This window comes from Hemitrygon akajei, chromosome 10 (genome assembly GCF_048418815.1).
Source record: "Hemitrygon akajei chromosome 10, sHemAka1.3, whole genome shotgun sequence".
Taxonomy (NCBI): Eukaryota; Metazoa; Chordata; class Chondrichthyes; order Myliobatiformes; family Dasyatidae; genus Hemitrygon; species Hemitrygon akajei.
Window position 1 is genome coordinate 176,129,546 of NC_133133.1, and position 15,885 is coordinate 176,145,430.

Consider the following 15,885-nt stretch of genomic DNA (forward strand, 5'->3'; position numbering starts at 1 on the left):
AGCCATGGTCTCTAGAGGTACACATGTTGTGTTGGAAGGGTGATTATTAAACCAGGTTAGATGTGGTGTGTATTGTAATAAATATTTTGTGATTCACTAAGAGTACAAATGGCATTTTTGAATTGGGAGAATTAGCCTTATTATCACAGCAAATGTTAAGTACTCTTAAATGTAAACACATGAGATCGTGCAGAGGCTGAAAATCCAGAGCAACACGGGGGGAAAAAAATGTTGTAGGAACTCAGCAGGTCAGGCAGCCTCCAGGGAAGAGAATAAATCATCGATGCTTCAGGCTGAGGCCCTTCATCAGGACTGGAAAGAAAGGAGGGGTGGAAGCCAAAATAAGGTGGTGGGAGGAGGGGAAGGAGGACAAACTGGCATGTAACGGATGAAACCAGGTGAAGAGGAAGGCAGGGGGTGAAGTGAGCTGCTGGGAGGTGATGGGTGGAAGAGGTAAAGTGCTGAGGAAGGAGGAATATAGAGGAGAATGAACTACAGGAGAAAGGGAAGGAGTTGCTCGGCAGGTGAGTACCTTTAAACAGTTACCTACAGATTTAGATGTGTAGCTTCTTTATCATGACGCTCTCTGCTTTTGTAGAAATTCTAGAATTAAAGTGAATGTGATCATCAAGTTATTCAAACAGGATTTATTTCTAAGGTTCTAAAGCTGGTAGTAAACCTGGGCTTTCTGCTTAACTTAAAGTTCAAAATAGTTTTTTTTAAAATTTCCTATCCATGGAAGGCATCTGACCCAGATGGGGTACCTGGCCGAGTTCTTAAAACATGTGCTGATCAGCTGATCAACTGGTTGGAGTTATCACTGAGATCTTTAACCTCTTGCTTCAACAGTCTGAAGTACCCACCTGCTTCAAGCAGACTTCAATTGTACCAGTGCCTAAGAAGAATGTGGAACCTGCCTCAATGACTATTGCATTCATTGTGAAGTGCTTTGAGGTTGGTGATGAAACGTATCAGTTCCTGCCTGAGAAGTTACTTGAATCTTCTCAAATTTTTTTAGTGGCACAACAGGTTGACTCCATTGTTGTTGGCCAGATCAAATATAGTGTGAATCAGTATATAGGATGGAGATTGAAAATCTGCCTTCGTGGTGCCATAACAACTCCTCTTACTCAATGTCAGCATCACCAAGGAGCTGGTTATTGACTTCAGGAGGAGGATACCAGAGGTCCATGAACCAGTCCTCATCAGGGATCAGAAGTGGAGAGGTCCTGAACTGTAAATTTCTTGGTGTTATCATTTCAGAGGATCTGTCCTGGATGTAAGTGCAATTACAAAGAAAGGACAGCAGTGCCTCTACTTTCTTAGAAGTTTGAGTAGATGCATTTCATCTAAAACTTTGTCAAATTTCAATAGATATGTAGTAGAGAGTGTATTGACTGGTTGCATGATGGCCTGTTATGGAAAAACCAATGTCTTTGAACGGAAAATCCTACAAAAAATAGTGGATATGCTTAGACCTTCACAGGTAAAGTCCAGTGCACCATTGAGCGCATCAACATGGAGCGTTGTCACAGGAAAGCAGCATCCATCATCAAGGACCCCTCCCCAACAGGTTCAGAAACAGTTATTACTCCTTGACCTTTCTTGAACAGACAATATTCCTGGTAGAGTGCTTAGAGGATGTGCAGACCAGCTAGCAGATGTTCTCACTGACATCTTCAAAATCTGCCTGAGCAGCGCCATCGTTGCAACGTCTCTTCAAGGCCGCCACCATCGTCCCCATGCCGAAGAAGTCTTCAGTGTCCTGCCTTAATGACTACCATCCCGTTGCACTCACACCGATCATCATGAAGTGTTTCGAAAGGCTCGTCATGAGGCACATCAAGACCCTGCTGCACCCCTCACTGGACCCCCTGCAGTTTGCGTACTGTCCCAACCATTCAACAGACAATGCTGTTGCCATCACCTTCCACCTGGCCCTAACCCACCTGGACAAAAAAGGACACATATGTTTGAATGCTGTTCATAGACTTCAGTTCAGCATTCAACACAATCATCCCTCAGAAACTGATTGGAAAGCTGAGCCTACTGGGCCTGAACACCTCCCCCTGCAACTGGATACTAGACTTCCTGACTGGGAGACCTCAGTCAGTCCGGATCAGAAGCAGCATCTCCAACACCATCACACTGAGCACAGGGGCCCCCCAGGACTGTGTGCTCAGTCCACTGCTGTTCACTCTGCTGACCCATGACTGTGCTGCAACACACGGCTCAAGCCACATCATCAAGTTCGCCGATGACACGTCTCATCAGCAAGAACGACGAGTCAGCATACAGAGAGGAGGTGCAGCGGCTAATGGGCTGGTGCAGAGCCAACAACTTGTCTCTGAATGTTAACAAAAGAGATGGTTGTTGACTTCAGGAGGGCACAGAGCGACCACTCCCTGCTGAACATCAATGGCTCCTCTGTAGAGATCGTTAAGAGCACCAAATTTCTTGGTGTTCACCTGGCGGAGAATCTCACCTGGTCCCTCAACACCAGCTCCATAGCAAAGAAAGCCCAGCAGCATCTCTACTTTCTGCGAAGGCTGAGGAAAGTCCATCTCCCCCCCCCCATCCTCATCACATTCTACAGGGGTTGTATTGAGAGCATCCTGAGCAGCTGCGTCACTGCCTGGTTCGGAAATTGCATCATCTCGCAAGACCCTGTAGCGGATAGTGAGGTCAGCTGAGAAGATCATCAAGGTCTCTCTTCCTGCCATTACAGACATTTACAACACACTCTGCATCTGCAAAGCAAACAGCGTTATGAAGGACCCCATGCACCCCTCATACAAACTCTTCTCCCTCCTGCCATCTGGGAAAAGGCACTGAAGCATTCGGGCTGTCACAACCAGACTATGTAACAGTTTCTTCCCCCAAGCCATCAGACTCCTCAATACCCAGAGCCTGGACTGGCACCAACTTACTGCCCTCTACTGTGCCTGTTGTCTTGTTTATTATTTATTGTAATGTCTGCACTGTTCTGTGCACTTTATGCAGTCTTGGGTAGGTCTGTAGTCTAGTGTAGTTTTTTTCTGTGTTGTTTTTACATAGTTCAGTCTAGTTTTTGTACTGTTCCATGTAGCACCATGGTCCTGAAAAACGTTGTCTCATTTTTACTGTGTGCTGTACCAGCAGTTGTGGTCGAAATGACAGTAAAACGTGATTTGACGACTTGAACTGCACTCACCCCAATACTGAACTGATTCCACAATCTATGAACTCGCTTTTAAGGACTCTTCATCTCATGTTCTCTATAATTATTACTTATTTATTTATTTTTTTGGGTTTTCTCACATTGGTTGTATGCCCATCCCACTGGGTGCAGTCCTTCATTGATTTTGTTGTTTCTTGGATTTACTGAGTATGTCTCCAAGAAAATGAATCTCAGGGTAGTATAAGGTGGCATATATGTACTTCGATAAATTTACCTTGAATTTCAGTTTCTTTCCACAACTTGTTTTATTGAGAGCTCTTTCTCCTCTTTAATTTGCCCTGTGATCTACAGTCACTGATTTACCTAATAACAGAACTGAGGCGGCAGATGGAAAAAGTGGAAGTGGAGCTAGCATTATTCCAGGAAAAGAGGTCCCAGTTTGGGGATCAAGAGGTGACTGCATGACAGAGGATGCAGTGTTGCCATGCATGACATCTCTTCATTGATCTGGATGGCTTAAGGCAGGAAAGTCTTTGAATCCAGCTATTACTGCCACCTTTACCCTGTATCATTAGACCAAGTGTCTTGTTTTGGCTCCTGACTTGTGAGCAGCTTGTTACTGATCAGTGGGAAGTGTTAAAAGTTGAAAATGGCTTTTTGATGACATTCTCCACATCCACACACCATATAATTCACTGAGAATATTGCAGATGCTGGAGAAACAGAGTGATGTATAAAGATGAAGTACACAGGACACCACAGTAGCATAGCAGTTAGCGAGACATTGTTACAGCTCAGAGCATCAGAGTTCAATTCTGACGTTATCTGTAAAAAGTTTGCACACCCCCCCCCCTCCCCAGTGACCACGTGGGTTTCCTTGGGGTGCTACATTTTTTCCCACAGTTCAAAGGCTAGTAGGTTAAGTGGCCATTGTAAATTGCTCTGTGATTAAGTTAAGATGGGTCGATGGCAGGCAGCACAGCTCATTGGGCCAGATGGGCTTGTTCTGTGCAGTTTCTCTAACTAAATAAAATGTTGGAAACATTTGGTGGGTCCAGAAGCATCTGTGGAGAGACATGTTTTAGTCTGGTGACCTTTTAGAGATGTCTGACTGTTCCTCTCTGAATTTTATTTATTTAACAGCAGTGTGCATTCTGGCTAAGCCATGATGGAAAACTATGAAATGTATTACTTTCTCTAGCTCTGTTTCTTGCCCATCTTCCTATTCCAAATAGAGCAAGAGTGAAATGTGTACCTAACACCTTATTGACTCCTTTAACATATTCTGAACAATACCACTCTTATTTTATCAGTCCACTTGCCCTTCATTTTCCTGCATTCTAACTGGCCATCTCAATGATTTTTCTCAACACTGGATAGTTGGGCAGTGTCCTTTTGAAATCAGAGTGCTCAGAACAGTGTACAATATTTTAAAGGCAAACACGAAGAAATCTGCAGATGCTGGAAATTCAAGCAGCACACTCAAAATGCTGGTGGAACACAGCAGGCCAGGCAGCATCTATAGGGAGAAGCACTGTCGACATTTCAGGCCGAGACCCTTCGTCAGGACTAACTGAAAGGAAAGATAGTAAGAGATTTGAAAGTAGGAGGGGAGGGGAAAATGCAAAATGATAGAAGACCGGAGGGGGTGGGGTGAAGCTGAGAGCCAGACAGGTGATTGGCAAAAGGGATACTGAGCTAGAGAAGGGAAAGGATCATGGGACGGGAGGCCTAAGGAGAAAGAAAGGGGGAGGAGAGCACCAGAGGGAGATGGAGAACAGGCAGAGTGATGGGCAGAGAGAGAGAAAAAAAACTAAACATATTAGGAATGGGGTAAGAAGGGGAGGGGCATTAACGGAAGTTAGAGAAGTCAATGTTCATGTCATCAGGTTGGAGGCTACCCAGCCAGTACATAAGGTGTTGTTTCTCCAACCTGAGTGTGGCTTCATCTTGACAGTAGAGGAGGCCTTGGATAGATATATCAGAATGGGAATGGGACGTAGAATTAAAATTCAGGGCCCCAGACAGTCCTTCCAGGTGAGGCGACACTTCACCTGTGAGTCGGCTGGTGTGATATACTGTGTCCGGTGCTCCCGGTGTGGCCTTTTATATATTGGTGAGACCCGATGCAGACTGGGAGACCGTTTCGCTGAACACCTACGCTCTGTCCGCCAGAGAAAGCAGGATCTGCAACACTGACACCTCTGAGCTGCCCTTATCCTTCTCAAATTGCAGATAAAAACTTATCATATTATGATCACTACCTCTTAATGGCTCATTTACTTCAAGATCGCTTATCAAATCCTGTTCATACATAACACTAAATCCAGAATAGCCTTGTCCCTGGTCGGCTCTCGTACATGCTGTTCCAAGAATGCATCCCTTAGGCACTTGACAAACTCCCTATCCTGGGGTCCAGCACCAACCTGATTCTCCCAGTTCACCTGCATGTTGAAATCCCCCATAACTACTGCGACATTTCCTTTGCCACATGCCAATGTTAACTCCCTAATCGACTTGCACCCAATATCCATGCTACTGTTTGGTGGCCTGTAGACAGCACCCATTAGGGTCCTTTTGCCCTTACTGTTCCTCAATTCTATCCACACAGACTCTACTTCTCCTGATCCTATGTCCCTCCCTTGCAAAGGACTGAATCTCATTCCTCAATCTAGTCGAATAAGGAGCGATCCCTGCGGAAAGCAGAAAGGGGGGGAGGGAAAGATGTGCTTGGTAGTGGAATCCTGTTGGAGGTGGCGGAAGTTACAGAGAATTATATGTTGGATCCAGAGGTTGGTGGGGTGGTAGGTGAGGACAAGGGGAACCCTATCCCGAGTGGGGTGGTGGGCAGATGGGGTGAGGGCAGTTTGGTGCGTTTGATAGTCTACATACTCTCGCAGCTACCTGGACTATTCCTCTTCCCACCCTGTCTCTTGCAAAAATGCCAACCCCTTCTCACAATTCCGCCGTCTCCGCCGCATCTGCTCTCAGGATGAGGCTTTTCATTTCAGGACGAAGGAGATGTCTTCCTTTTTTTAAACAAAGGGGCTTCCCTTCTTCCAACATCAACTCTGCTCTCAAACACATCTCTCCCATTTCCCGCACATCTGCCCTCACCCCATCCGCCCACCACCCCACTCGGGATAGGGTTCCCCTTGTCCTCACCTACCACCCCACCAGCCTCCGGATCCAACGTATAATTCTCCGTAACTTCCGCTACCTCCAAAGGGATCCCATTACCAAGCACATCTTCCCCCCCCCCCCCTTCTGCTTTCCACAGGGATCGCTCCCTATGCGACTCCCTTGTCCACTTGTCCCCCCCATCCCTTCCCACTGATCTCCCTCCTGGCACTTATCCTTGCAAGCATAACAAGTGCTACACCTGCCCTTACATTTCCTCCCTCACCACCATTCAGGGCCCCAGACAGTCCTTCCAGGTGAGGCGACACTTCACCTGTGAGTCGGCTGGTGTGGTATACTGCGTCCGGTGCTCCCGGTGTGGCCTTTTATATATCGGTGAGACCCGATGCAGACTGGGAGACCGTTTGGCTGAACACCTACATTCTGTCCGCCAGAGAAAGCAGGATCTCCCAGTGGCCGCATATTTTAATTCCACGTCCCATTCCCATTCTGATATGTCTATCCATGGCCTCCTTAACTGTCAAGATGAAGCCACACTCAGGTTGGAGAAACAACACCTATACCGGCTGGGTAGCCTCCAACCTGATGGCATGAACATTGACTTCTCTAACTTCCGTTAATGCCCCTCCCCTTCTTACCCCATCCCTGATATATTTACAAACCCCATTTCCAGAAAAGTTGGGATATTTTCCAAAATGCAATAAAAACAAAAATCTGTGATATGTTAATTCACGTGAGCCTTTATTTAACTGACATAAGTACAAAAAAAGATTTTCAATAGTTTTACTGGCCAACTTAATTGTATTTTGTAAATATACACAAATTTAGAATTTGATGGCTGCAACACACTCAACAAAAGTTGGGACAGAGTTAAAATAAGATTGAAAAGTGCACAGAATATTCAAGTAACACCGGTTTGGAAGACTCCACATTAAGCAGGCTAATTGGTAGCAGGTGAGGTATCATGACTGGGTATAAAAGTAGTGTCTATCAAAGGCTCAGTCTTTGCAAGCAAGGATGGGTCGTGGCTCACCTCTTTGTGCCAAAATTCGTGAGAGAATTGTTAGTCAGTTCAAAAGGAACATTTCCCAACGCAAGATTGCAGAGAATTTAGATCTTTCAACATCTGCAGTACATTATATTGTGAAAAGATTCAGAGAATTCAGAGACATCTCAGTGCGTAAAGGGCAAGGTCGGAAACCACTGTTGAATGCGCGTGATCTTCGAGCCCTCAGGCGGCATTGCCTAAGAAACCATCATGCTACTGTGACAATTATAACCACCTGGGCTCGGGAGTACTTTGGACAACTATTTTCACTTAACACAGTCCGTTGCTGCATCCAGAAATGCAACTTGAAACTGTATTACGCAAGGAGGAAGCCATACATCAACTCTATGCAGGAACACCAGAGAGTTCTCTGGGCCCGAGCTCATCTCAGGTGGACTGAAAGACTGTGGAACCGTGTGCTGTGGTCAGATGAGTCCACATTTCAGCTAGTTTTTGGAAAAAACGGGCATCGAGTTCTCTGTGCCAAAGATGAAAACGACCATCCTAATTGTTATCAGCGAAAGGTGCAAAAGCCAGCATCTTTGATGGTATGGGGGTGCATCAGTGCCCATGGCATGGATGAATTACATGTATGTGAAGGTACCATTGACTCTGAGGCATATATTAGCATTTTAGAGAGACATATGTTGCCATCAAGGTGACGTCTCTTCCCAGGACAGCCATGCTTATTTCAGCAGGACAATGCCAGACCACATTCTGCACGGGCTACAACAGCGTGGCTTTGTAGACACAGAGTGCATGTGCTTGACTGGCCTACTGCCAGTCCAGATCTATCTCCTATTGAAAATGTATGGCGCATCATGAAGAGGAGAATCAGACAATGGAGACTATGGACTGTTGAGCAGCTGAAGTCTTATATCAAGCAAGAATGGACCAAATTTCCAATTGCAAATCTACTACAATTAGTATCCTCAGTTCCAAAACGATTAAAAAGTGTTATTAAAAGGAAAGGTGATGTAACACAATGGTAAACATGCCTCTGTCCCAACTTCTGTTGAGTGTGTTGCAGCCATCAAATTCTAAATTTGTGTATATTTACAAAATACCATTAAGTTGGTCAGTAAGACGATTGAAAATCTTTTCTTTGTACTTTTGTCAGTTAAATAAAGGTTCACGTGAATTAACATAGATTTTTGTTTTTATTGCATTTTGGAAAATAACCCAACTTTTCTGGAAATGGGGTTTGTAGTTTTATTTTCTCTCTGCCCATCACTCTTGCCTATTCTCCATCTCCCTCTGGTGCTCTCCTCCCCCTTTCTTTCTCCCTAGGCCTCCCGTCCCAGGATCCTTTCCCTTCTCTAGCTCTGTATCCCTTTCGCCAATCACCTGTCTGGCTCTCAGCTTCACCCCCACCCCTCCGGTCTTCTCCTATCATTTCGCATTTCCCCCTCCCCCACTACTTTCAAATCTCTATGTTTCCTTTCAGTTAGTCCTGACGAAGGGTCTCGGCCCAAAACATCGACGGCGCGTCTCCTTATAGATGCTGCCTGGCCTGCTGCGTTCCACCAGTATTTTGTGTGTGTGTTGCTACAATATTTTAAATTTAACTGAAGGATAAAATGACGAGTTTCAGTTAAGGAAAGTGACCTCCATATGGGATGACACTATAGTATGGCGGGTAGCGTGATCGCTTTACAGTGCTAGCTGTAAAGATTGAGGTTTGATTCCTGCTGCTGTCTGTAAGGGATATGTACGTTTTCCCCATGACCGTGTGAGTTCCCTCTGGTTTCCTCTCACATTCCAAAGACATTCGGTTAGGGTTACAAGCACAATCCTTGATGATTTGATGCAAATGACACATTTCACTGTGTGTTTCAATGTTCATGAGACAAATAAAGTTAATCTTTATATTTACCTTGTTTAATACCAGAAAACTTTGAGAGTCATCTCGGTCAAATGCAATATGTTAAATTTGTATTTACTGTTGTTTGACACTCTTTAGGAGTTGCTTTGATTGTATAGATCTGGCAGGAATTTATTAATAAGCTATAGTTGGCGTTCATGTTACAAGCTTACCAAACATTGTGGAGCCTCCTGAGTAGCTATGTAATTGGATTAAAGATCGGGGGCCAGTTCCATCTCCTTGCTGCTCAGCTCCTGCTTTCCCACTTGTACTTGATCTTTGCTAAATTTGGTATGCACCGGCACTTTTCTCATTTCTGTTTTTCACTATTAGTCCAACTTACTCCAGTAGATTCCTCTTGCTTTCCCCCTCTCCTCCTGTCCCAAAACCCTAACCCACATCATCAGCTTTCCCTAAAGCTTCTGTGAAACCAATGCAAGACAGTGGTAAACCTGAGAAGACCGGTGGCTGTAGGAAGCCCATTGGGCAATGGATGAGAGCAAGTAGAAAATAAGCAACATATGGACCACTGAAAATCATGGGGAGCTTTGTGGTGGAAAGTGAGCAGTCCAATCGTATCATCAGTTCACTATGGTGAAAAATGGTTGAGGAAGAGGCAGTGAAAGGACAGGGTAGGCACCAAGCAATGAGGGTGGAAAATAAAAAGTAATCTTTTAGTTCAATAGATGCCAAATTGAGCTTGACGACCAACAGAATGAAAATGAGACGGAGCTGCATGGGGAGCTTCGTGGAGCAGTAACTAACATCTATGTAATATGTTCCTGTTGTGTTGGACATCTGAAGCATGAGTTGCTGCTTGTATTCTGAGATGGATTGAAATAAACATGTAAATGTCAGTACATCAGGCATGCTTCCACTGTTCCATTGCTTAAACAGTTTGAAAATATTCATGGACACACTGACTTTGCCAAGCTGTTTATCCATGCACATTAAGTAAATAATGTGTTTGACTTTAATTAGAACCTCGAAGAATGAAACATCAGTGTTTAATTTGATAAATTCCATCATTGGTGTAGAATGCATGCCTGCAGTGGTTAAAATGTGGGGAATGAGTATTTACATTTTTAAGCATGATTGTTTAGCAATTTGAACAATTATAATGTACGAAAGAATCTAAGCGGATCTGCAGCTTAGTTTGATATGTGACATGGCTATATGAAATCTATATATTTCTGCAGTTCATTTAATTGAATTGAGAAATTCCAAACTTTTTCTGTATGTTTCAGCTTGTCATTGGTTGATTCTAACTTGCTCAGAAAATGTCTCCCACACCCATTGTGTTTTTACCATTTGCATTATGAAACTGTTTATGATGATGTTTTACATTAGAGGCACCTGATTGAATTGGAAGGAGTTGTAAGCAGTGTGATGAATATTTTTGAAAAGGAACTGGGAGTATTTTTAAATTTCTGCATAGGCATTGGTTCCATATTGATGAGTTAACTTTAATGATCATTGGGAGTGTTTGAATATTACCACAATTTTCTCATAAATGTGTGCATCAGTCACGGTGACTAATTGAGATCAGTCTCATCATGCTCTGAAATTGCATCTCCTTTAGGGGTTATATCAAGAGGTTAATGATCTGAGGATGAAGGTGGTTGACATGGAAAATGAAAGAGTTCAGTATGAAAAAAAGCTCAAGTCAACCAAGGTAAGGGATTTTTCTTTTTAATGATACAGCATGTTAATAAGCCTGTACTGTGTTTAATAGTTCAGTAATATTTGAGTGATACTGTAAATCTATTTGATTTGGCATTCTTTGTTTACATAATTCATTATGGGTTATATGTATGAAATGTATGACTGACCACTGTGTCATATTTGAACACCTCACTAAAGTAAAACGAGGTGTACATGTTCTACCGGGCTCCCATGTTTTTCTTTCAATTAGTTTTAGGAATTACAAAATGTAACACAGCCCTCCTGGCCTAATGAGCCCGTGCTGCCTATTACACCATGTGACCAATTAACCTACTGACTGAAATGTGGGAGGAAACCAGAGCACCTGGAGGAGACCCTCACAGTTAAGAGGAGAACATACAAACTCCTTACAGACGGCAGTGGGAATTGAACCTGGGTCGCTGGCACTAACGGCTAGACTACTATGCCGCCCTGAACTAAACTTTGCCTCCTTGATTACAAAACAAAATCAATGGTTAAAGCTTGATGGTTCTAACATGTGGAGGAAATCAGAAACTGCTGGGTTCGTTTTCCCAGCATTTGTATCCTTTTATAGCTCCAGTTTAATCTGAGCCGTCTCCAGTGATTCTTTGTGTACTTCTGAATCAGATTTATTTTCATTGACTTAAATTATTTCAGAACTGAAATACTATTTTCAGTTATGGAGAGCTGTAGCGTGGTAATGGCCCCTTTGGCCAACTGAATCTATGCCAACCATTAACCACCCCTTCACATTAATGCTATATTTGGTTCTTTTAAACCCCCTATATTCCCGTCAACTTCCCCACCAAGTGTTCTTCCATTCACCTACACTCGGGGCAATTAACCTGCTAACTCACAATTCATTGGAATAGAAGAGGAACCCAAATTGGTTTATTATCCCATGTACCAAGAAAGCTTGCCTTGTACACTGTTCATTACACAGCGCATTGATGTACTACCAAGTAAAGCAATAACAGAATGCAGAGTAAGTGTAACGGTTACAGAGAAAATGAAGTACAGATAAATAGTAAGATGCAAAGTCATTATGAGGGAGATGGTGAGGTCAAGAGTCCATCTTATCATTGTAGGAAGCATTCAATAGCCTTAAACAGTGGGATAGAAACGGTCTTTGAGTAGTGTCATTGCTGATGAGCTAGACTCTGAAAACCTGCATTCGTTCCTCAATCACACTTTGTTTACTTGTGCACAGGGAGAACAGCCCAGGGGTCCTGTCACCACACTGTTCACAAGTCTGAACAGGGGAATGCCCATACAGAATTGACTAGCAGTTACAGATATTGGTCAAAATTCTTTCTTTCTCCCAAGATAAAATTGTCATTCACAATACTGACATTAAAAGTCAATAAAAGCTACAAGCTAGCAACTGATGATACTTTTAAGTCCGTAAAGTAATTGTCTCTTGGTGGCATGTGTCTAACATTCTTCAATTACATCCTTGTCTCAGTATGCCAAATGGCTCTGGTCCCCTGCTGTGCAGTGGGAAGCTGTGCGCTTCAAAATCCTTTCTTGACTGGGCTAAACTATCCTCACCTAGACATGATCTTAACCCTTGCCTTGTTGCAACATCCACACATGGTGGAACATACTTCCAGGCATTTGTATTTTCTGCCTGATGGGAGTGGGGAGAAGAGAGGAGAGATTGGCAGTCACATAGAGCATGCAAAGTCCATACAGACAGCACCTGAGGGCGTTGTTTGGCAGTGACTCCACTTAATGCACCACTATACTCCCGAATTTTATCAGCCTGGCATGAAGTGTGGGGCACTCAAAGAAAGACATGGCTTCACACTCAGCTTTTCTGTGTTGTTACAAAATCTGTTTTGCCTGTGCTTTGGGTTGTAGTGAGTTGCAGCAACTTTTGGCTCAAACAAACAGGATCTACATGCTTGCCTAGAGGCTGCTTTCTTAAACGTTAAATGCACTTGCATTTGAAGAGACTCGATAATCTGCAAACCTTCAGATCTTAAAGTGCTCCCCAAAGGTGGCTACACGGTTTAATGCTGTGGTTAAGAAAGCATGTGACATGCTTGCCTTTGTAAGTTGAAACCTTGAGTTCAAAAGTCAAGAAGTTTTGTTGCAGCTTTATAAAATTCTAGTCAGGCCACATCTAGAGTATTGCATGCAGTTTGGGTCACCTCATTATAGGAAGGATGTCAAGACTTTGGAGATGGTGCAGAAGAGGTTTACCAGGATGCTGCCTGGATTTAAGGAGAGGTTGGACAAACTTGGGTTGTTTTCTCTGGAGTAGTGAAAGCTGAAGGGAGATAGATTGGTAAGATTATGAAAGGCATATATAGTGTAAACAGTATCTTCTTCCCAGGATTGAAATAGCTAATACCAGATGGCATGCGTTTAAGGTGAGAAGGGGGTAGGTTCAAAGGAGATTTGAGGGGCAGGTGCCTGGAATGCACTGCCTGGGATGGTGGTAGCGACTAATAAGAACATAAGAAATAGGTGCAGGAGTGGGCCATTTGGCCCATCGAGTCTGCCCCGCCATTCAATAAGGTCATGACTGATCTGTACGTAAACTCAGCTCCATCTACCTGCCTTTTCCCCATAACCCTTAAGTCCCCTACTATGTTTCTCCCCATCTCCTTCCTAAATCTTCTCCCCTGAATCTTGAGGCAATGTCCTGTAGTTCTAGTCTCACCTACCAATGGAAACAACTTTCCTATTCTATCTTATCTATCCCTTTCAACATTTTGTATGTTTCTACAAGATCCCCTCTCATTCTTCTGAATTCCAGAGAGTATAGTCCCAGGCGACTCGATCGCTCCTCATAGGTTAACCCCTTCATCTCTGGAATCAGCCTGGTGAACCTCCTCTGCACTGCCTCCAAAGCCAGTATATCCTTCCTCAAGTATGGAGACCAGAACTGCACACAGTACTCCAGGTGCGGCCTCACCAGTACCCTGTATAGTTGCAGCATGACCTCCCTGCTCTTGAATTCAATCCCTCTAGCAATGAAGGCCAACATTCCGTTTGCCTTCTTAATAAACTGTTGTACCTGCAAGCCAAACTTTTGCAATTTATGAACAAGCACTCTAAGTCACTCTGCACAACAGCATGCTGCAATATTTCACCATTTAAATAATAATCTGCTCTTCTATTATTCCTTCCAAAGTGGACGATCTCGCATTTACCAATGTTGTATTCCATCTGCCAAACCTTGGCCCAGTCACTTAACCTATCTATATCCCTCTGCAGACTCTCCACATCCTCTGTACAATTTCCTTTTCCACTCAGTTTAGTGTCATCAGCAAATTTTGCTACAACACACTCAGTCCCCTCTTCCAAATCATCAATGTAAATGGTAAACAGCTGCAGGCCCAGCACCGACCCCCGCAGCACCCCACTCACCACTGACTGCCAACCGGAGAAACACCCATTTATTACTAACGCTCTGCCTTCTATTGGTTAACCAATCCACTATCCATGCCAATAGACTTCCTCCGACTCCATGCATCTGTTTCTTATTTATAAGTCTCTTGTGTGGCACCTTATCGAACGCCTTCTTGAAATCCAAGTATACGACATCCACCTGTTCCCCTCTATCCACTGCTCTCATTATGTCCTCAAAGAACTCCAGTAAGTTTGTCAAACAGGACGTGCCCTTTCTGAATCCATGCTGCGTCTGTATAATGGAACCACTCCTTTCTAAATGTTTTGCTATTTCTTCCTTAATGACAGCTTCAAGCATTTTCCCACTACAGATGTTAAGAGGCCCCAATGATTCAGGAACCCGAAGCCCTGCCCCCTACACCAGTCTTTCAGCCATGCATAATCTGCCTGATCATGCTATTCTTGCGCTCGTTAGCACGTGGCACAGGTAGCAGTCCTGAAATTACTACGTTAGAGGTCCTGTTTTTCAGCTTCCTACTCATCTCCCTGACATTTCTCTTCAGGACTCCTCCCTTTTTCTACGCATGTCACTGGTACCAACATGTACCAAGACTTCTGCCTGTTCACCTCTGCCTTCAGAATACTCTTGCACCCGATCCGAGACATCCTGTACCCTGGCACCTGGGAGGCAGCACACTATGCGTGTATCTCTATCAGGCTGACAGAATCTCCTGTTTATTTCCCTCATAATGGAATCCCCTATGACTACTGCATTCCGCATCTTCTCTCCCTTCTGCACCATGGAACCAGGCTCAGTGCTAGAGACACAGTGTTAGAAACATAGAAAACCTACAGCACAATACAGGCCTATCGGCCCACAAAGTTGTGCTGAACTTGTCTTTACCTGAGAAATTACCTAGGGTTACCTCCTATCCAGGAGTCTCTGAAAGACCCTATCACATCCGCCTCCACCACTGTCATTGGTAGCCAATTCTATGCACTCACCACTCTGTGTAATAAAAACAAAACTTAACCCCTGACCTCTCTGTACGTACTTCCAAGCACCTTAAAACTGTGCCCTCTCGTGCTGGCCATTTCAGCCCTGGGAAAAAGCCTCTGACTGTCCACACGATCAATGCTTCTCATCATCTTGTATACCTCTATCAGGTCACCTCTCATCCTCCGTTGCTCCAAGGAAAAAAGGAGGAAAATTGTCATAAGGCATTCTCCCCAATCCAGGCAACATCCTTGTAAATCTCCTCTGCACCCTTCCTATGGTTTCCACATCCTTCCTATAGTGAGGCGACCAGAACTGAGCACAGTACTCCAAGTGGGGTCTAACCAGAGTCCAATATAACTGCAACATTACCTCTCGGCTGCTAAACTCAATCCCACAATTGATGAAGGCCAATGCACCGTATGCTTTCTTAATCACAGAGTCAACCTGCACAGCAGCTTTGAGTGTCCTATGGTCTCAGACCCCAAGTTCCCTCTGATCCTGTACACTGCCAAGAGTCTTAATATTAATACTATATTTTGCCGTCACATTTGACCTACCAAAATGAACCACCTCACTCTTACCTGGGTTGAACTCCCATCTGCCACTTCTCAGTCCAGTTTTGC

The 15,885-nt window shown here is 44.1% G+C and overlaps 1 protein-coding gene across 7 annotated transcripts in view; it reads left to right on the forward strand.

The window, feature by feature from the left end:
* Positions 1-15,885, forward strand: part of ppfibp1b (PPFIA binding protein 1b) — a 246,275-nt gene that overhangs the window by 126,782 nt on the left and 103,608 nt on the right. For all 7 annotated transcript variants that reach the window (XM_073059796.1, XM_073059800.1, XM_073059797.1 and 4 more), the window contains exon 7: positions 10,796-10,888. In XM_073059796.1, coding sequence (XP_072915897.1) covers positions 10,796-10,888 — 93 coding nt within the window. The remainder of the gene's footprint in view (positions 1-10,795; positions 10,889-15,885) is intronic.